The sequence below is a fragment of the Malus domestica genome, chromosome 09, assembly GCF_042453785.1.
Source record: "Malus domestica chromosome 09, GDT2T_hap1".
NCBI lineage: Eukaryota > Viridiplantae > Streptophyta > Magnoliopsida > Rosales > Rosaceae > Malus > Malus domestica.
This window is the reverse complement of record NC_091669.1, coordinates 22,185,046-22,207,324: the sequence shown is the minus strand read 5'-3', so window position 1 is coordinate 22,207,324 and position 22,279 is coordinate 22,185,046. Positions and strand designations below refer to the sequence as shown.

The window sequence follows — 22,279 nt, the reverse complement described above, 5'->3', positions numbered from 1 at the left end:
CTATTTTGTTACTCAATGCAAAATACATACACTCGTCTCAACTACATTTATTTACTACTCTCTAGGTAATAACATACATAATAAGAAATATATCAGCCGAAGTCAACTAGAATGACCAATACGGCTGATTCAACTCTTATCTCAATAATACGTCGGCCGGATCCACTCCGCGTGGTCGGTACGGCCGAGCCTATAACTCACCAATTTCTCATGTGTCAATCGAATCCACTTCTCATGGTCTGTACGGCTGAACATATAACTCATCAAATCTCTATGTACTCACGGTCAATCCGACCAAACTACTAAATCCATAACTCTGCTGAATCAACACTATGATGTCATAGAAAACTGTTGGGTACAACTGATTCTAGGGACGATTCACAATTCTGTGTCCCCTCTGTTCACATAAACACATTCATTAATTTCACACTTCCCAAAGTGTTAATTTTGTACCTGCTGCACAAAGTACATTTCCTTTACTCGAGACACCTTGTCTCAAATATCTGGGATTACCAGTATATCCATCACTTTTACTCTGACCAGCGACATTAAAACCTCAGCTGGAAGAATTAACTCTAGCTTCACTTCTTTCGAAGCTCTGAATCTTTCTATCTCCTTGATATGACGAATCATTAACTTTATCGTCTTCTTTTAATTCCCATTCATTTCTTATTCTTCTTTATTCTCGTTGATCATGTTCTCAGAGTCCTCAAGACTCAACAACATCTCGTATATTCCTGGTAAGAAGTATAATGGATAGTGGTCACCCAAAATACCACTTCCCTTTTTGCCACCCAGCTTAAAACAACATAACACCTCCACCAATAACAACAATATCTGGATGGAACAAGGCAAGTCTGAAAACTTTCTATAATATCCCTCGATCATCACCTTCCTTGTCTCATATTTGTAAACTCTTGTTTACTACCATCGATAAATGCCGGAGGGATAAACTTTTCCTTAAACAAGTCCTTAAACAATTTTAAATCGGCTGTTCCTCCGGTGACAACAATTAATACTCCTGCTTCCATCAGGATACACGTTCATAACTCAAACCAGGTAGTCATCTCGACCCCTTGTCAGAAGGAAGATTCCTTTGACTTGCATAATCCGAAACATCTTTTCCAAATGGTTAAACCGTTACTTTGCTCCCTCAGGTTCATCATTTCTCTTAAGTGATTCAAATTCAACTCATAACCCATCTTAAAATGTCCCTTTTTATAATAGACTGAATCACCATAATAATAGTTTCCCCTAAACCGTTATATTAGGGAGACTAAATTCCTCTAACTAAGTGGCTTGCTACGAGGCGGTGTAGTTCTGACAGAATTCACTAGAACTTCTCAAAATGTCCAAGATTGCAACCATGCTCTGATACCAACTGACACACCCCATCCCGAAGGAGGGCATGCTGGCCTTCACTTGAGAGTGACGTAACCATTTGCACAGTACGGAAGCTTTAAGATACAATTTATAAGTTGATACACCCGAAGGTGAGTCCTAATTTTGTCCAATCTGTCAGAACACCGTCGAATTCCTCGTAGTCACCACACCTTTGTGATTCTTGAACCTGGAGGGGCGCAAAACCAAAATTGAGTGGGTCAGTAAAACAATTCTTTTCCAAATCCAAACATTTCTCAAAACGTTGTAACCCCTCTCCGTAAAACCTGTATACTTTCCCAGAAATGTAAAATATAAATATACATATATATTCTCAAAACTTCATTTTTACTATCTCAACATTATCTCTTTATCAATCATGCCATGCCATGTCATCTCAACATTTCTCATATTAATTATGCCATGCCACATCATCTCAACAGTAATAAGGTATGAATGCATCAACATAATCATATCAGGTGCAAGAAAGTAATCAACCGTAGGCCCTCTAATAGCCCTATACGGTTGAACCTAGAGCTCAAAATCTATCATTATCACTCTACCGGAGTCACCTCTGTGACCCGTCCGGCCTTCTGCACACAAGTTACGCTCTAGTGCTTCTCATAAATCATCTGTGCACATAATCTAAGGTCACCCACCAGTCGGAATCTCACTAACACTCTCGCGACTGGTCTGTCGTACCCACTCCGCGTGGACTGTACGACTAGCATCTACTTGGATCCAAGGCGAGCGTGCGATGCGGTGAATACTATAAGCACTAAACCATGGTGCAGGATTTGAGCTCAATATATATCATCATCATCATAACAGTAATTAAATACTCATCTGTGCGTCCACCGCACCATTTCATACATATGCATCATAAATCAATTCTTACCTGTGCGTCCACCGCACCAATTCATACATATGCATCATATATTAATTCATGCATGGCATTTCAACTCACATTTCTATATACTTTTCATATCAATTCTATGCATGGTATTTCACTTCCCGTTTTTCCACATAACTCATATGCATTTCATTTTAAACATAATTTCATGCATTTTCAATTTCTGGGAAAACGTTAAGTATATATATATATACGGAAAACAAAAACTGCCCACTCACCTGGAGTTCGCCCTACAACTCCCTAGCACAATACGCCAAGGCGTCATGACGATCGGCGCCTAAAACAATAATCAATTCCAACCTCAGAATTCATATCGATAGAATATATAACTTATATAAAATACGTCACTACGTAGATTGATCCGGAAGATCCACCCCTCAGATTTTAAATCCATAACTTCCAGAGGTCCACATTATACCTCTAGGACAACATCCTAAAATTTCATTACCATCCAACGGTCGGATCTCCGTCAATTTCCAAAACTAAGTGACGGTTAACATTTTATATTATGGACTTACAATTCCAATTCCGGAAGATCCGTAACTCGGATTCCCAATCCGTAAGTTCCAATAATCCTCAAATATTACGTATTACAACGTATCAAAGTTTGGTGACGATCCAACGGTCGGATCATCAATTCACATTTTCACCTAAATGTGAAAACTATAAAACGTTATTTGAACACCTAACCAACAATCTTCAATAACTTTCTCATACGGTGTTCAATTTAGGTATATGAATATACCACAGTGATCTACTCGACGTCACGGACGTCGACATATTTTTAAAATAATTTTATTTTTATTTTTTATTTTTACTGTAGCACCTTCTTCTTCCTTGGGTCGCCGGACTGGTTTTTCCGGCGGCCGTTTTCTGGGCAGTTTTTCAAATTGCCATAACTTTGTCATTTCTCAACGAAATCAAGTGATTCAAAAACGAAAGTTGTAGCCCTTGAAGAGACAAAGAGAATGGTACCTTTACCAACACCTAGTTCGCCGTAGTTTGGCCGGAAACTGCCTCGAAAGCCTCGGAGGTCGCCGGAAACTGGGTATTTTTCAAATGAGTATAACTTCTTCAATACTCAACGAAATTGAGTGAAACAAAAAGGAAAGTTGTAGTACTTGACGAGACGAAGAGATTGATACCTACCTCGACGCCTAACTCGCCGGGGATTCGCCGGAAAATGCCTCGAAACCTCCGGCCAAACTTTGAACTTATCGATCTCCGTGTTCTTACGTCCAAAAACTTCCAACGAAGCACTCCGAGCTTCCTTGGAACCTCACTAAGCTCACTGTGAGCTTGGATTGTCCTAAAACAAAGTCAATTCGAAGATCATGAACAGTGCACTTTCACGGGGAGTTTAGAATCTAGGTTTTCCGAAGTAAAACTTACCTGAAATTGGTGTCTACGTGATCGTGGAGTCTCCAGGAGTTCGATGGTGGTCTTAACTCCGTCGTTGGTGGAAGTTTAAGGTTGTTTTGTGGTTGGTTTGTTCGAACGGAGAAGAAGAGTGACAGAGAGAGAGAGATTCGTGAGGGAGGAGAGAGAGACAGTATGCAGAAAATAGGGAGAGGATTGAGGGGTGTGGGGATCCCACGTGTCCAACTCAATCCAAATTGTTAAATTTTCGCCCCTTAGTCCCGTTTAAGGGCATTTTCGTCTTTTCATGTCCTCGGAATTAAAATTCCGGGACGGGCTGTGACAACTAATCTTTTGTAAACCTAGTAAACAAAAGATTCATTTACATCTTTATGAGAAAGCAAACGATTTGACCTTTCTCTCATAAGACGCTTATAGCTCCCACTAGCTTGCTAAGATCCATGATGGATGGATCTCTACAACTTACATGTCTTGTGATTCATAGTTTTAGACATATATTATCAAGACTATCTTAATAATGGTTTCGAAAACCCAAATTATGTCCAAACATTGAATCACCATTTAGTTGTAGCTAGCATTCTTCGAATTAATTGAAACTAAGACTACGTCAAAGATGGTTCCTTCAAAGTCAACCATTCTCTTTGATTGTAGTCACCTTAAGCTACCAATTAGCTTATGAAGGTTTCATTATTTCGGGTCAAATGGTACTTTACCATTTCCTTGAGTATATATCATATATACACTCAATGTAGTCATAAGGATTTTCATTCTTATTTCTTTCAAATTAAGAGGTGTAACTCTATGACATAGTCATAAAGTTCAAAACCATTCAACTGAGACGGTTTATAAATCCTTATCGACTACCTTGGAGCTTGAGGTATAGGAACTAGGTTGTTATATTTGTTGATTACTTTCTTGTCTCTCAAAGAACCCATTCTTTGAGTTCTATCTCTAGTTCATTTGCTTTTAGGCAAATCACATTGTAGGATTACAATGAACTACTCAACAAAACAACATTTGTTAGTTGGTTTATAGAAGCGATATCCAAAAGTTAATTTAAGGATATCCCACAAGATTGTTATCAAACAAATATTGTTTATTAGCACACAACCCCAAATCTTAACATGTTTTAAGATTTGTCTTTCTTTCCAACTACATCTTATGGAGTCATGAAAATATTGGAAGATCTTCTCATTGACAATAATGAGTTCTCATGTGACATGAGTATGAGAACTCTTCGTTGATCGCGTTCAGTGAACTCATTCTCTACTGAGCACCTACGTACTTGTCTTGATGTCACACACACCAATGACTCGAGACTAGTCACTCTCCCTGAGAGAAGACATAGCACGTACCGATCTTGACGGACTGTCAATGCCCAATTGGCAATCCTATGATCAGGAACATTTAGGATGTGTCTACGAAAGAATGGTCTCATGAATCTAACTTCATTAGATTACATTCTCCCAATCACATATTCCTTGGACTTTATCGTTTAAGCATATAACATTTATATGAGACGGCTCAAACAATAATCTTTGCCCTTTATATTAAACTAGATTAGTTTAACATGTAAAATGTCCGTAAAGCATCATCACATGATTGGTTTTAGGGCACATTTCCAACAAATTTAGCATCGAGAAAGGTATCAGTCTCTTCATCTCATCAAGAACTATGATTTTCGTTTTTGAATCAGTCGATTTAGTTAAGTTTTGAAAAAGTTATGAACATTTAAAGTTTACCCAATTTCTGGCGAGTTTTTCAGTTTTCCTGAGGACCAGTCACCTTTCAGGCTATTTTCCAGCCATCTCCAAAAACCATTGGGCTTCCAAATAGGTATAATCTTGTTCTACACTTTCCTATCTTCATTTTGATATATTATGGGTTAAATTTGGTTAAGAAATGATTGAGTTACGAAACTTTGAAAATTGCCCAAACTTTCGGCTAAGAGCTCCGGGACACTTAATGAAGTTTTTAACGGAATGACCAAAATAATGGATGGTGGACATGATAGGAGCATATTTATGCAACTTAGTTAACTTGTTTCCTTGCATTTACGTAGTTAGTTTCTATGTTTTTTAGAGTGTTTTAAGCCATTTTCGTGTGTTTGTAGGTTTAAATGGAAAAAGTGGCAAAAAAAAGGCGATTTGGAGCATTTTAGAGCAGTTTTGGGCTGGGAATAGACAACATATGAATGGAGCAAGGTGGATGGACGTTTTTGAAGATCAAAAGAGGCTAGGAATGTGCTAAAGAGTTGAAGAAATTAATTCAAGACATAGAAGACAAGGAATCAGCTAAAGAGAAGGAACATTATCCAAAACCTTATCTTATCTTATCCTAACCTTATCCTAATCCTATTCTAACTAAATTCCAGCTGCAAGGGGGAGTTATTTTCATATTATGACATCTAAAAACCTGATTTTTAGAAGGCCTTACCTTTTCCTAAAAGGGTGCCGCATACCTTATCCCTTGTCCTTCTAGAAACCTACCACAACACCCTCTTTCTAGAAGCCTAGAAATCTGCCACACCCTAGATCCTTGTACCTATTGGTTTGTGATGTGCAATCCCTTTCCAACACAACCTTTGGAGTGCCAAATCCTTCTCCAAAACTACCTTGTACCGTGTGCCTTCAGCCTATAAATACACCACAATGCCACACCATTGAGAACACACACAAGAGCCTAAAATAAAAAAAACACACTTGTGCTATAGCTTTGCAAGGAAGGAGAAGAAGAAGCTTAGAGCCGTGCCTGCCATTCAAGACCTTTGGATTGTTGGAGCATTTCTAGGTGTATTATATCTTTTGTTTTCAATGTTTAATTTTAATTGTCTTTGTTTAATTGCAAACAAGAGGAACTAATTTCGTTTTAGTTGGAGGTGGATTCAAAGCCATGAACATATATGTGATATGAATTGATTACATCCAGTTATTATTTCATAAATTGTGAGTGCAATTTACTTAACTGTTTGATTGATAACTTGTTCTTATGTGTTGATTAACAGGGCCCACTTAGTTTGCATGCATGAATTTGATGCTAAAATATAAGGGAGTTTCACCTAATAGTTATGAACTTATATTTACAAGTAGTGGAGGTTGCTAGTCACGATCGCGTTAAGTAAATTCCTGGCATGAGTATCATGCAGTTCATAGTTATGAATGTCATGTCAATGCTTATGATTTTCACAGAACTTAATGATCTTTGATATGTATCTCTATTATGCAGTTCATGTAGGGAACTTGATAAGAATAATTTGGTTGCATCACTGAGTCCAATTCAATGAAGTTAGGAAAATCTGATGGTTAATTTGTGCAGTTTACGGTTAACTTAGGGCATTGTAATTCATGGTTTATAGGAAGAATAATTGGAAATCGATTTGTATGCATATGTGTCATGTGTGGAGAAGGATCCTCTAGCTAGCCTTTCACCCCCTTAATTCACCCAATTTTGTACCCTTTAGTTTGTTTCTGCAAGTTTGTTTGCTTAAATCTTAAATTCGTCAAAACGACCCCCCATTTAGTATTTTCTGAGTCTTTTTAGTTTAATTTTCGTCCAAACTTCCCTTTAGTTCCTGTTTCGAGTCAATTTAACTTAGTTTGTGTGTTTTGAATCAGTTAGCTTATTTTTAGTAGTTTAAGTTTAGTTTTCTGTTTTTAAGTCTATTTTAGTGATTTAGAGTTTAATTTGTGTAGATTAGCAGCCCTCTTAATCCCTAGCCTAGAGCGATCCCTACTTACACATACTACAACTATCAAAATGAGGGTTTAAGTTTGTGTGCTATTTTATATTACATCAGGACAATCTTAGGGACCATTTCTATTGATTTTCAATCTCAGAGACCAAAGTGATGTGTTATGCAAATCTCATGGACCATTTTCGCTAAAAGCCTTAGTAACGCATTAATTACCTATTGGCTGGCACATAATTTATAGAGGCGTTTTAATACAGATGCTTAGCTTCTAAAATTGTGAGATTAAACATTTACATCTTTGTTTTTTGGTAGTTTTATTAGCACCCCACAATATTATGAATACACGCCACTTTCTTTAATTTGGTTTGGACTTCCTTTTTTTACGCTTATTTAAATTAAATAAAAAGCAAACAAACAAAATCAGCACCACCCTCTTCGCCATACTACTCCTCAACAGCCACCCACCATGGTGGCACCTCCATTATGAAGGAAATTTTGTGAAAAACATGTTCATTTGAGCAACATCTATAGCATGCAATTAACAAATTAAAGGCGGAATCATGCTTGCATGCACTCAAAACAAAACATAACCCATTAAATTCAAAGCCTAGTAGTTAGGTGAACCAAGACTCAACTCAAAACAAAGTGAGTTGAGAAATTATATCTTTGTTGATTCCTCTTTGCATAAGCAAAGGATAATCACCCAAGAGATAGGGTCTTCATTCCTTGCTTCTTAGCTCCATGGATTTAGATGGAAGAATTGGTTTCTCCAAGTTCTCAAAGTTAAGAACCTCTAAGTCTCCACACCAAGGAAAGATTGATGAAGAAATGAGTGACCTAGAGGAAGTAAGATTGCTAGCTTTTTTCCTCTAGGGTGGCCGGCCTCTTTAGAGAGAAAAGAGAGCTTGTGTTCTCACCCAAGGAATGAAAGTGTAAGTGTATGGAGTTGTGAGATGTGAATGTAGTGTCTTTGGATGGATCTATTCTCCCCCCCCCCTTTCTCTTGTTATGGTGAAGGGTGGATGTATTTATAGGCTAGGGAGAGGACTACCATCTAATTAAGGTGGTAGTGGTGTATGTTGTGGTAATGAGTGGATGTAATGGGTGTAGTGGGTGAATGTTTGGTAATGAGTGGATGTAATGGGCGTAGTGGATGAATGTTTGGTAATGAGTGGATGTAATGGGTGTAGTGGGTGAATGTTTGGTAATGAGTGGATGTAATGGGTGTAGTGGATGGATGTTTGGTAATGAGTGGATGTAATGGGTTAGTGGGTGAGTGTTTGGTAATGAGTGGATGTAATGGGTGTAGTGGATGCATGTTTGGTAATGAGTGGATGTAATGGGTGTAGTGCGTGAGTGTATGTAATGGGTGTAGTGGGTGAGTGTTTGGTAATGAGTGGATGGAATGGGTGTAGTGGATGGATATTTGGTAATTGTAGGTCAACACACTTGCACACAAACATGCTGATTTCTAGCCTTCAAATCTTCAAAAACGTTCATCCTCATGTCTCCACGCTTGCACTATCCAATCTTGGCCAAAAAATGCTCCAAAATGCTCCAAATAGCACTTTGTTGCTAACTTTATTATTTGAACCTACAAACACACGAAAATAGCTTAAAGTACTAAAATTACTAGAATTAAACTAAGTAAATGCCAAGAAACAAGCTAACTGTAAATGCCAAGAAACAAGCTAACTAAGTTGCATAAATATGCTCCTATCAATGGCCAGATGAGCTCCCAGGATGTTTATGGGCATATCGCACCACCAAAAGATGAGCAATCGGTGAAACTCCTTTCTCTTTGGCGTTTGGCTCGGAAGCAATCATTCCTCCCAACATCATCGTGCCAAGCATCAACACTCTATTGCCAAGCATTGAGCAGAATAGTAAAGAGATAGCCACAGATTTAGATCTGGCAGAAGAGAGGCATGAACAGACCATCACCTGCATCGCAGCCTACCAGCAGCAGCTCATTTCCAACTATAATAAAAAGGCCAAGATCCGGTAGTTCCAACCCAAAGACCTAGTCCTAAGAAAGGCTTTCATCACTGCCCGCAGAGAAGGATCGAAAAAAATAGATCCCATCTGGAAGGTCCTTACAAGATCAGCAGAGTAGGCGGCAATGGTAGTTATACTCTTGTTACCATGAATGATAAAGAGATCGAGAAGCAATGGAACACCTACAATTTGAGGAAATACCATGTGTGACTTCACACTATATCAAGACCTGAAGACTCAAGTAGCTCAACAGGTATCACCTCGTAAACCGAGGATTATCCAATCATCATGTAGTCTTTTACAGCCAAGTTATTCATTTATTTTGTTTATTTTTCAATAAAGAATTCAGAAGTAATTTTGTAACTTTGCTTGATTACATGTCTACAACAACTTATCTTTTCCTGCACTTCAAAAAGAAGATCGCACCCCCCTTTGGGACTTACTGCAGGAATGGCACCCCCCGAGGGACCAATTATGCTCTCCAAGGCAGGAGAATAAACTCAACACTCCGAATATCCAGACGTGGATGAGCCTAGCTGCCCTAGTATAACCAGGTGCATGATGGCTTGCGCCGGGATATCTAGAAGTAGCCACAATGGTCTTTTTCAAGGCGTAGCTATTTGAAGGATTATGGGTCTATCGGCCTAATCCGTAAGGAACTGGGCCCTAGAGACGGAGGGGGCACATTACGCAGCACACCTAACAGACGGCTGCCCTGGAAACCTAAAGTTGTTACCGAGTGCACTAAGGTAGCCTACGGATTTCCAGAAGATTGCCTACAGCTTGCCCTTCGAGCAGTAGAACCATGCTAGATTTATGCAACCGCACATTCTTGTGAAAGGTTAAACAAGCTAGCGTGCACACGCGAAGATTTTATCCACTGCCGACATGCTACGTAGTCGATAAGCTTTACATCTGCCAAGCGTAAAATAACCTAACTAAGTCCTAAAGTGTTGTGATACTTCCTACACAACCTACGGAATTGGAAAGAGCCAAGGATAACCAGCCAAGTGGTTACGCGGATTCGTCTGCTTCGTAAGGCATCTGGCTGCCAACCCTATGGCTAACAGCTTTGCGAAAGTTCTACACCAACACCTACGGCTGCGTAGGCTATGTAGGCATGTCTGCTTATAGAAAAGTAGCACGCTTGCCACTGGCCTATAAGGTCTAAAGGTTAGGGCATGGACAAAAAAAGAAGCAAAGATAGGAAAAGCAGAAGAAGCAAGTTTATTAAATTTTATAGCAAAATTGATAAACAACAAGCAAATACCGAAGAAGTTCAAGCAAAAGCAACAAAGGAAAGAAAAGGAAATCCTAAAAGCTACCTAGAAGACTACTCTTCAATAGCTTGGACATCTCCCAACTGCTCGGTCGTTACACCTTCAGCAGCCTTGGTGTTTTCAGCAGCGACATCCTCTAACTCTTTACCCTCGATCGCTTCAGCCTGGGTATCAACTCCTCCAACTATTTCATCGATAAAAGACTCAAAAGTAAAAGCAAATAAGTCTTCTGGAGAAATAGAGAAGGTCTCGAAGTCTTTACCGGAAAACTCAAAGTCAGACGACCGCCCATAAAAATGATCTACATAGCCCAACTTGTAGAAATCGGCTTGATTCTGAACAAGCGAAGCCTCGAAACCATTTTTCTCACTCTTTAACTGCTCATTCTCCTCAAGCAGGCAATCACAAACCCGCTGCAACTCCTCAATTTCCTTCTTCAGATTGTCGTTGGTCTTCAAAACACCTTGAAGTTCCGACACTTAAGGCTCAAGCTCGTCAACAACCTTTTTGAGGTGGATCACTTGGTTGTAAGTAGCAATCAATTCTTCATCCTTTGCATAAGCAGTGGAGCAAAATTCAGAGATGGAACGCTCAAGATCTTGAATCTGAGGTATGTAACGCTCGATTTCCTTCTCTGCACTTTCATACTTGATTTGGATCGCGTCAAGCCTAGTTTTCAAATCCATGATCTCCTGGCGAGTGGCCTCAAGCTGCAGAGAAGTGGGGGCGGAAGTATTAGATTCCTTCAAAGCAGCAAGCTCATATTCCAATTTCTTGATTTTTTCGGCCGATGAGTAAGCTTCGGCAGCCATAGTTCTTGCCATCTCTTTAGCAGCCTTGGTATCCTCTTGGTTAAGGAACATAGACTCGGCTACCAGAATTGTTGTTCTCTGCATCATGGCTAGTAGAGTAGTCTTCCTATACTCGGGTGTGTGCTTCGCAAAAAGACTCGGACCAACAATCTCTTTGACACCATCAACAACCTTGGCACATTCATCCATGTCTTCAAGAAGATCTGGTTTCAAAAGCGCACAAATCTTAGCAGCTTCCCCAGAAACGGCCTTGGCGAATTCTTCAAGCCTGCCTGAACGAGTAGCTTCATTCTTATCAGCAGACGAGTTGGTTGCAGCAGCAGAAGAAGCAGTTTTTGGCACCACTTTAGCAGACAAGGGCACCTTATCACTCTTCATAGTAGCAAGCCTCTTCAAGGGTAAGCCAGGCTTAGCCTCAGACGGACGCTTCGGCACAAACTTCGGTACCAGAAACACGGAGGAACTTTTACGCTGAGCAATTTTTTCAACAATCGAGCTAGCAGCCTTCGAAGTAATAGGCGTTACCGGCACAAATGTAGCAGTTCGTTCTTTCTTGCCCTTAGAGGAAGTCAGGTCAATCACAATCTTGGGAGCAGCCGGAGAATCCCCACGAGCAGTCTTCGTTTTCTTCTCGGCAGACATCTCTTGAGCAGGCGGGGAATGTTTCTTTTTCCCACCTTCATTGATAGTAGGCTCCATCACAGTGATAGGACGAGCCATCGCGTCTGCCTTGATCCGTTTTATTTCTTCTTTTGGGGGCAGCCCACCTTTTTCCCTTCGAAGAGGACTAAGCAACCATCGCCACTCACAGTACTCGAAAGGGATACCCAGAGCGACATGTACTTTTTTCATGTCCGAAGAAACCCTAGGAGTTGAGCCAAATTCCGAATCTAAAAAAAAACGGAAGACAATTAGAAAATTGAAGAATAATTTGGCACTAAAGCAAAGCAGCTGAAAAGACTAAGCAGTCTGCTTACCAGATATGAAGACCATTGGTAGACGCAGCTCGGGGGAAGAATCAGATTCCCATTCTCCACTGATCTCCAAAGTCTCTCTGGCCCAATCATGATCTCCTTTGCTCGAATTATCAAAAAGCTTATGACGAGTTCGTAGTTGCCCAACTCCATCAATGCGACCTATGTAAAAGAAATTCCAAAATTCATTGGTGGTTAGTCCCAAGTCAAAGAATTGGTTCAAATTGTGGAACCCCACCATCACTCAGACCGCATTCGGGGAACATTGGGCAGGCGCACATTTCATGGAGCAGAGCACTTCTTGGAAGAAACGTGGCATAGGGAAACTAAACCTTAACACAAAATAGTAAGGATGGAACTTGATAGCTCTCCGAGTTCCATTGCATGGTTCCCGGCTGCTACCATCCTTAACTCGCCTCACATGCACTCCTGACGGAATGGCATGCCAATACGCTTCAAGAAAATCTCTAAACAAATCGTCGGAGCTAATCTTGAGGTGAGCAGCTTTGAAGTAGCTAACCTTGCTTAAAGACCCGCCTTGACGATACAACGGGGGCACACCATCATTATTCTTGTGGTTCGAGGAAGACATGCTTAAAGATTCTACAAAAGTACAAGGAAGATTTGTTAGAGAGTTGTTTAGAGAAAAAAAAAAAAAAAAAAAAAAAAAACAGCTCTCGGCAAAAAAAAAATAGCCTAGATGCAAAAAACCCCAAAAAAAAAAGGGCACAAGGCCCTTCGATTATTTCTAAGGGCATGGGCCCAGTACATTTGACAGGGGGCAGGCGGGCAGGCGGCCTACACCTCTTCCTTCCTTATAGCCCAGGCACAGCAAACAGTGCCGCAACCTCCCTAGGTCCATTGTCAAAACCCCTCGACCCCCGTCGAGCCAATTTCAAGTCCCAAGACTTCCAAGAAAATTACGAAGATAGAAAAATTAAATTTTTCTCACCTAGAAACAACGAGAAGACGAAGCACGCAACGAAAGACGATCATTTACATGGGCAAGACGTAGAAAATTGCTAGAGGAGGGGGAACAAATATCCTTTAAGCTCTCTTTCTTTCTTGTAAGGTTGAATAAGTTTCTCTCTAAAAGTTGATTTAATAATCCACTTAAGGTGGACTTAAATAAGCTTTGAGGAAATTTATTTCCTTTTCCTAGAAGGATTAAATTTCCCATTAAAAGAGAGAATCAACAACAAAATAGGAAGCAATTCAGAGTTTCCTAAAGCAAGAAAATCTCTACACCTGTTGCCCTTTTCTACAAACAGCCCAGCAGGTGTGGGGCATTTGTGGAGCCAAAGATATTCACTAGGCGACACGTGAACTTTTGGACAAAAGAGGACAAAAATACCCTTGAGGCATACCGGGATTCCTACACGCGAGCAGCGGGCAATCATCTTTCAACCAAGTCAAAAGTGTCCAAAATAGGTAACAATTTAAAGCCTATTTCATCAAATCCTTTCTATAAGGTAATTCCCAAAAATCTAATTTATTCTATATGCTTTATATTCCATTATTTAGCTAATAAATTAGCTAAATAGTATTTTCCTTTCATATTTCCTAAAATTGACTAATTAAGGGATTAATTACCTAATCAATCCCTTAATTATCAACTAAACTACCAAATTATAACCAAAAAACATGCCAAAGGCCGGTTACCCACTAGGGCCGGCCATGCCTTCTATTTTCTGTTTTTTGCTACCATTTTCTTTCCCTTTTATGACATTCAAATAGCTAGTTAATTAGGTTATTATTATTTGCTAATTAACTAGCCAATTATTTCCATAACTCCCCAAAATAACTAGCCCATTATCTCCATAACCCCCCAAAATAAATCACCCTAGGCTTAAAGGCCGGCCACCCTTTCCTCTCCTATAAATTGGTTCCCATTTTCACCAAACACTAATTCCAATTCTCTTACAAAAAATCTCAAGTACTCTAAACACTATTTCTCTCTAAAATTCTAACTTTGGCATCGGAGGTTCTTCGGCCAAAGCCCTCTCCCCATTCATCGTGGGCGCATGAGGCTTTTGGCCTTAACCTAAGGTGCTAGTTGTTTTGTAGGTGCAAAATCATCCAAGATCGAGGAAGAGAAAATTTGCATCCACAGTCCCTGAGATTGATCAAGCTCATCATTTTGGTCCCTCACTTTCAACATCAATCAATGTCATCCCTGACATTCACTATCGCACATCAATTTGGTCATTCCGTTAAGATTTCGTCAACTATTATGTTAGTTTTTATGTGGGACCCACAAATTCAATGAAATTGTGACACGTGGATTACACAAAATAAGAGTTTTTATCGCAAATGGTCCCTAACATTGATCAAACTCCTCATTTTGGTCCCTAAGTTTCAAAAATCAATAAATTTGGTCCTAACTTTCACTATCGCACATGAATTTAGTCATTCCTTTAAAATTTCATCAATATTTTTCGTTTGTGAGCTGATGTGGTCCCACTAATCCAATCATATGGCTCCACTTGGATTAACTATAAGAAACTATTTTTTTAAAAGTGAACCAACGAACGAGTATTCTGGGCTAGCATTTCTTGCATCCCAATTGATAAAAATAAATAAATAAATAAATAACCCAATCTAAATTCGATAAAATCAAATCCAAATCCAATTCAAATTTGATAGGATTATAACCAACTGAGGAGTGAGTTTAGGGGGGCCAAGTACTTTAGTAGTGTCATATTGCCTTCCTTTTCTTTTTGAGATACCCTGATGATGAAGACGACGATGACGATTTTCTTTCCTTTAGTTTTGGTTTTTAGTTTCTTACTTTACGTTTAGTTTTAAATCTTAAAAAATAGTTTCTTATAGTTAATCTATGTGGAGCCATACGATTGGATTAGTGGGACAAAAAATATTGATGAAACTTCAATGGAAGGATTAAATTGACATGTGGTATTCAAAGTAAGGGACCAAATTTATTGATTTTTGAAACTCAGGGACAAAAATGAGGAGTTGGATCAATGTTTGGGACTATTTGTGATAAAAATCCTTATTTTGTGTAATTTACATGTCGCCATTTTATTGGATTTGTAGGTTCCACATACAAACTAACAGAATAGTTAAAGGAAACTTAACAGAATGACCAAATTGATGTGCGGTAGTGAATGTCAGGGACGACATTGATTGATTTTGAAAGTGAGGGACCAAAATGCCGAGTTTGATCAATTTTAGGGACCATTTGTGATAAAAACCTTTTTCCTTCTATATTGGCTAGTGATTTAGCGTTTTTTGATGCGAAATATTATAAGCACACAAATTAAACCCTCTTTTTGACAATTGTAGTATAGATGTAAGTAGGGTATCGTTCTAAACCGGGGATTAGGAGGGCTTGCTAAAACCTCTAAACTGACTCAAAAACAAAAAGAAACAAAGTTAAAAATGTAAACCAAAGACTTTTAAAACAAGAAAGTAAAAGGGGGATTTGGGTTTGGTGAAGTTGAAAGTAAAACAAATAAACTAAAACTTAAATAGATTTTTAAGTAGGCAGATTATAAAACGAATTTGAGAAATAAGATGATGGATGGATTAGTTAGAGGTCCGTTCTTCACACATGACACACTTGTACATGAATCGATTTCCAATTGCTTTTCAATAAACTATGATGCTCAACACCCCAGATTGACCGTGATGCACAAATTAACCCTCAGATTTTCCTTTACTTATTGAACTGGATGAATGCATGCGACAATCCAAATTATTCTCTAAAAGTCCCCTATATGAATGCATAATAGAGATACAATCAGAGATCATTACGTTCAATGAAAATCATAAGTGTTGACGAGGCAATTGTAACTATGAATGCATGATACGTTTGTCAAGAATTCAATTAACGCGATTGTGACAAGCAACCTTCACTACTCATGAATATAAACTTGTAACAATTAGGTGAAACTCATTTATATTCTAGCATCTAATTCATGTATGAAAACTAAGTATGCATCCTTAATAAACATACAAGAATCAGTTATGAAGAAAATAGATAATTGAATTGCAATCACAACTTATCAAATCACAATTGGAAGAAATCAATTCATATCACAAGCATGTTCATGGCTTCAAACTTCCCCCTAACTAAATAGGGGTTTAGTTCCTCATGTTCACAAAACAAAGATAAATAGAATTATACATTGAAAACAAAAGAAAGAAAACACCTAAAAGTTCCAACGATCCATGTTGGATAGCAAGCACGTACAAGAACTTTCCTCTTCTTCTTTGTTGCAACACAAGGTTGGAGTGATGTTTTGAAGGGTTGGTTATGTGGAGGAACGGATGGGAAGGAGTTTAGATATGTAGGGAGAGGCAAGGCAAGGCTTGGAGAATGGTTAATTTCTGGATGATTTGAATGAGGTTGCTACCATGGTATTTATAGGAAAAGGATGGACTTGTTTAACACCAAATTCTGGTGGAATTGAGTAGGTGAGCACGGCAAGAGTGGGAATTGTTGGTGGGTTAGGTATTGAGTCATCCATTCACATGTCATGGTGAGTTAAGCATTGCATCATCCACTCACATGTCATGGTGATTTAAGCATTGCATCATCACTCAAATTTCTGGTGAAAGTGAATCAATGCCCACGGCATTGAAGAATTTCTTGGTTTTGAGTGAAGTTTTGGTCAATCCTTCTAGAAATTTATCCCTTCTTGCAACTTGTCTTTGTTTCACCAGATTTTTAGCATGTTCATAGCCTCTTTTGTCTTCAAATTCGTCCCTCATCATGCCTCCATGCTTGCACAATCCAATCTTGGCCCAAAAATGCTCTAGAATGTTCCAAATTGCTCCTTTTTGCATACTTTGACAATAAAACCTGAAATTGCACGAAAATGACTTTAAACACTAAACTAACTAAGGAAAAATAACATAAATGCATGAGAACAAGCCAATTAAGTTGCATAAAAATGCTCCTATCATTTTTCAATGTGTATTTCAGATATGTGCACTTGAATTCATTCATATTTATCAATAGAAGAAACTGTACATCTATTTGTTTGGATGCCTTCCTATATGTTCTTGGTGTTAGAGTATATAAATCAAGCCATTAGGATTGTGACATTTGTCAAAGGGTGAAAAGATAGATTACAAGAATTAGTTAGTTAGTTAGTCCAAGTTGTATGAGTAAGGACAAATGTAACCAAGTCTTGTACAAGATATATAGAGAATGTAACGATGAGAAACATAACAAGAAAATATACAGAAAGATTTTTATCTCTCTCTCTCCCTCTATCTCTTCTTTCTTCTAAGATCTTCTTCTTCCTTTTGAGTGTTTCTAATCTTTCGATGCATTAGTATAGATAACTGTACTATGGTTAACATGGTATCAATCGTCCGAATTGCTTAGACAGCTTCTTCGTTTCTGGTTTATTATGCTTCTGCTTCGTCTCTTATCTCTGTGTGCATTCTTTGTGATTTTCTGGGCATCTCTCTTCACTTCTAAGGTTTCTGACTCGGTTGGGTTTTCTTGCCTACCAAGTGTTTGTTTTTATTCCTCAAAGACAATTCTTCACAATGGTTACAGCTTCTCAACTACAAATCTTGCAGTCTCTAATTACTGGGTTGATTTCCTCTGTATCATCATCTGTGTCGGTTAAGTTGGATGATTCCAACTATCTTCAATGGCATTTTCAAATGTAGTTGATGCTTGAAGGATATGGGATAATGGGTTTTGTTGATAGCTCGACTTGTTGTCTACCTCAATACTCGAGTGATTCTGAAGTTTTATCTGGTGGTGTTGGTCCAAGAATTGAGACGGATGATTACAGTATCGAAGATGCATGATAGGGCTCTTATGCAGCTTATCACTGCAACGCTATCGTCTGTTGCTATTTCTTGTGCGATTGGAAGTATCAGTGCTAGAGATTTGTGGGTTCGTCTCCAAGAACGGTTTTCCATGGTTAGCAAGACTTCAATTTTTCAACTCAAGTCTGATCTTCAGACTATCAAGAAAGGGGCAGATTCTATGACTCAGTATCTTCAAAGAATTAAAAAGGCAAGGGACTATCTTGCAGCTGCAGGGGTTAACTTTGACGATGAGGACATTGTTATTTTGGCTTTGAATGGTTTATCTGCAGAGTATAACACATTTCGGTGTGTCATTCGTGGTAGAGAGAATGTGATTTCTCTTGAAGAATTCAGGGCTCAATTGCTTGCAGAAGAAGCAATTATTAAGAATAGTCAAAGTTTACAATTTTCTACTGCATTGTTTGCTAAGAATCAAGGTTCTAATGCTGGGGTCGCATTTTCTGAAACTCAGGGAGTTTTTAATTCTGGATTACAGGCTTCAAATGGTTTTCATGGGAACTCTTGCTCGTCTCATTTCTTTAATAATGGTCACAGGTCTAAGTACAAGGGTAAAGGCAAAGCTGGGAACTTTCAGGGTCAGAAATATTTTAACAATCAGGGACAAAGGTATTTCAACCCGAAACCTATGGTTCATGATTTTACTCCTGCAATTCTTGGTAATCATTCTCAGCTTCATAATGTCATATGTCAATTATGTTCTCAACAAGGACACAGTGCTGCTACTTGTGTGTATAGAAACATTGACACATCTGAGATTTCTAAGAAATGCCAAATCTGTGATCGTAGTAATCATACTGCCAAAACCTACTTTTATAGGAATAAGAATTGATCTCAACCCTCATAAAGCTATGTAAGCTACGTTTCCTGGTTATATGCAGACTCCATATATGTCTCCTATGATGCCTGTGGTATCTCCTAACATGTCCTCTATGATGAATATGATGTCTTCCAATTGTGCATCAAATCTTCAACCTTCTGCACATATGGCCATTTCTAGTGCATATGCCCCTGCTTATATGTATGCCTCCACTTCTAATGCTCCTGCCCTATCCAATTTTGCATCTCCACAAGTTTGGCTAACAAATTCTGGTGCCACTAATCACATGACAAACGATTTCAGCAATTTGTCTCTAGCATCTCCATATCCAACTAATGAGACTATTCAACAGCAAATGGGGAAGGTTTGCAAGTTTCTCATATTGGGAACTCTCTTATTCAGCCATCATCACAGTCTCTCAAATTGAATTATGTTCTTTACATTCCCAAATTGTCTCATAATTTGTTGTCAGTTCATAGAATATGTCTTGACAACAATTGTTAGCTAATATTCAATGCTTATTGTTTTTGGATTCAGGACAAAACCACAGGGAGAATCTTGTATAAAGGACTCTACAACAATAGTCTGTATCCAATTCCTTCCTTTCCTCGTTTACCATCAGGTTCATCATCTCATCTACAAGCTAATCCACCTGTTGCTCTTCTTGGACATACTGTGAATTCAACCTTATGGCATTGCAGACTAGGTCACCCTTCTAATCCCATAGTTTCTCTTATCCTTCGAAAGTCAAAAGTTGCTGTTAAAACAGATGTGTCACCTACTGTTTGTCAAAGTTGTTTAGAAGGAAAATTTTGTAAACTTCCTTTCTCTCATACTTCTACAAAATATGTAATACCATTTGAAATTGTACATAATGATATGTGAGTACCTGCACCTAGTGTATCTGTGGATGGTTTCAAGTATTATGTTATCTTTGTTGATGAGTGTACCCGATTATGTTGGCTATTTCCCTTAATCAATAAATCTAATCTGTGTTCAATGTTTGTTAAATTCCACCATTTTATCTTTACTCAATTCTCAGCAAGAGTTAAGATATTACAAAGTGATGGGGGGTGAATATATTAGTAAACCTATGCAGTCATTTCTTGCTCAACATGGCATTTCTCATCATAAATCATGTCCCTATACACCTGAATAGAATGGCTTGGCTGAAAGAAAACACAAACATGTAGTCCAAACAGCACTTACTTTGTTACAAAATGCACATTTACCTTCTAAGTTTTGGTATTTTGCATGCCAAACTGCCATCTACTTGATCAATTGAATGCCATCTTCCATTCTTCAAAATCAGTCACCTTTTGAACTCTTATATTCTGCTATTCCTGAAATCCAGCACCTAAGGGTTTTTGGTTGTGCTTGCTTTCCACTTTTACAACCTTATAACAGCAACAAATTACAACCTAAGTCTGCAAAATGTCTCTTTTTGGGATATGCCTCCAACTATAAAGGTTATATATGCTTTAAACTAACCCTTGGAAAGATATATATCTCAAGACATGTCATTTTTAATGAAATTGACTTTCCATACAGTGCTCTGAGTTCTAAGTCACAGTGTTCACAGTCTCAAAGTGTAAAACCTGATAATAATACACCAATCCTACCTATTGTGATGCCAACCTTTCAAAATATCCTTGTTTCTCCATCATCAACTCCTTCTCTAGCCCATGAACCTTCTCACTCTTCTCAGTCATCATCCTCATCCCAGTTCATTACTGCACAAGATTCTCCAGCTTCTGTGGTTCCTGATCATAATCCAGAAAGTTTACAAGTAGTCCTTGATGTACCACCACTGAATTTACATCCAATGCAAACTCATTCCAAGAGTGGAATTGTGAAGAAAAAGGTATTTTTTGCTGCTGCACACACCTCCACAGTGATTGATTTGACTACCACTGAACCTGCAACATATAAGTCTGCACTTAAGGTTCCAGTATGGCTCAATGCAATGAATGAGGAACTTAATGCTCTTTATTCTCAGAAAACATGGAGTTTGGTTGATCTTCCACCTAACAAGAATTTAGTTGGGTGTAAATGGATTTTTAAAGTGAAGAAAAACGCTGATGGGAGTATTGCCAGACACAAGGCTCGTTTGGTCGCCAAAGGGTTTAGTCAGGAAGCAGGTTTGAATTATGGTGAGACATTTAGCCCGGTTGTTAAACCAACAACTGTGAGACTCATCCTTGCTCTTGCTGCTCATTATAATTGACCATTGCGACAACTAGATGTGAAGAATGCCTTTCTTCATGGCATTTTAAATAAGGAGGTCTATATGTCTCAACCTCCAGGTTTTGAGGATCTTCAATTTCCTTATCTGGTTTGCAAGTTACATAAATCCCTATATGGTCTTAAACAAGCACCAAGGGCTTGGAATGACAGGTTTACTCAATTCTTACCACAGTTGGGGTTCAAAACCACTACTTCAGATTCTTCCTTATTTGTTAAACCTGTTGACGGTGCTATTGTGGTTCTTCTCTTATATGTGGACGATATCATAAGTACTGGAAGTGCATCCTCTGCTATTCAACATGTTGTTGCAGCTTTAACCAATGAGTTTGAGCTTAAGGATCTTGGTCTCTTACATTTCTTCTTGGGAATTCAAATTTCCAAAAACTGCTCACAGATTGTTTTTGTCTCAAGAAAAGTATATTGTTGACTTGTTGAAGAAGACTGACATGACAGATGCCAAACCTGCAGTCACGCCGTGTTTGCCTTATCATAGACTCCTCAAAGATGATGGTCAGCCTTTCAATAATCCTGCTCTTTATCGGAGTGTGGTTGGAGCCTTACAATACCTTGTGTTCACCCAACCTGATATTGCTTTCTCTGTGCATCAGGTTAGTCAATTTATGCAAGCCCCAATGATATCCCACTTCACTGCAGTTAAACGGATATTAAGGTATCTCAAAGGGTCTTTGTCTAAAGGCATTACTTATAGTAAAGGAGAGTTACTTCTTAAAGCCTTTAGTGATGCTGACTAGGCTGGGGATCCCAACGATAGATGTTCCACTACGGGTTTAGTTGTTTTTCTTGGCAATAATCCAATCTCTTGGTCCTCCAAGAAGCAACAAACTATCTCTCGCTCATCCACTGAGGCTGAATATAGAGCCATGTGTACTACATCGGCTGAATTAGATTGGATTCAACAATTGCTTGTATTCTTGCAGATACAACCTTTTGATCCTCCAGTGTTATT

At 38.7% G+C, this 22,279-nt stretch overlaps 1 protein-coding gene and 1 long non-coding RNA gene across 2 annotated transcripts; one reads left to right on the top strand and one right to left on the bottom strand.

Annotated features, from left to right (window-relative positions):
• Positions 1 to 1,446: 1,446 nt before the first annotated feature.
• Positions 1,447 to 3,927, bottom strand: LOC139188027 (uncharacterized). Its single transcript, XR_011571136.1, has 5 exons — positions 3,686 to 3,927; positions 3,443 to 3,602; positions 3,269 to 3,337; positions 2,512 to 2,570; positions 1,447 to 1,570 (listed from the first exon to the last, which is right to left on the bottom strand). It is a non-coding gene; the product is annotated as an uncharacterized lncRNA (long non-coding RNA).
• Positions 3,928 to 18,216: 14,289 nt separating this feature from the next.
• LOC139187839 (uncharacterized) lies at positions 18,217 to 21,292 on the top strand. Its single transcript, XM_070804444.1, has 5 exons — positions 18,217 to 18,854; positions 18,919 to 18,973; positions 19,127 to 19,429; positions 19,603 to 19,757; positions 20,617 to 21,292. The coding sequence occupies exons 1-5, from the start codon at positions 18,217 to 18,219 to the stop codon at positions 21,290 to 21,292; spliced, it is 1,827 nt and encodes a 608-aa protein (XP_070660545.1).
• The last annotated feature ends 987 nt before the right edge of the window (positions 21,293 to 22,279 follow it).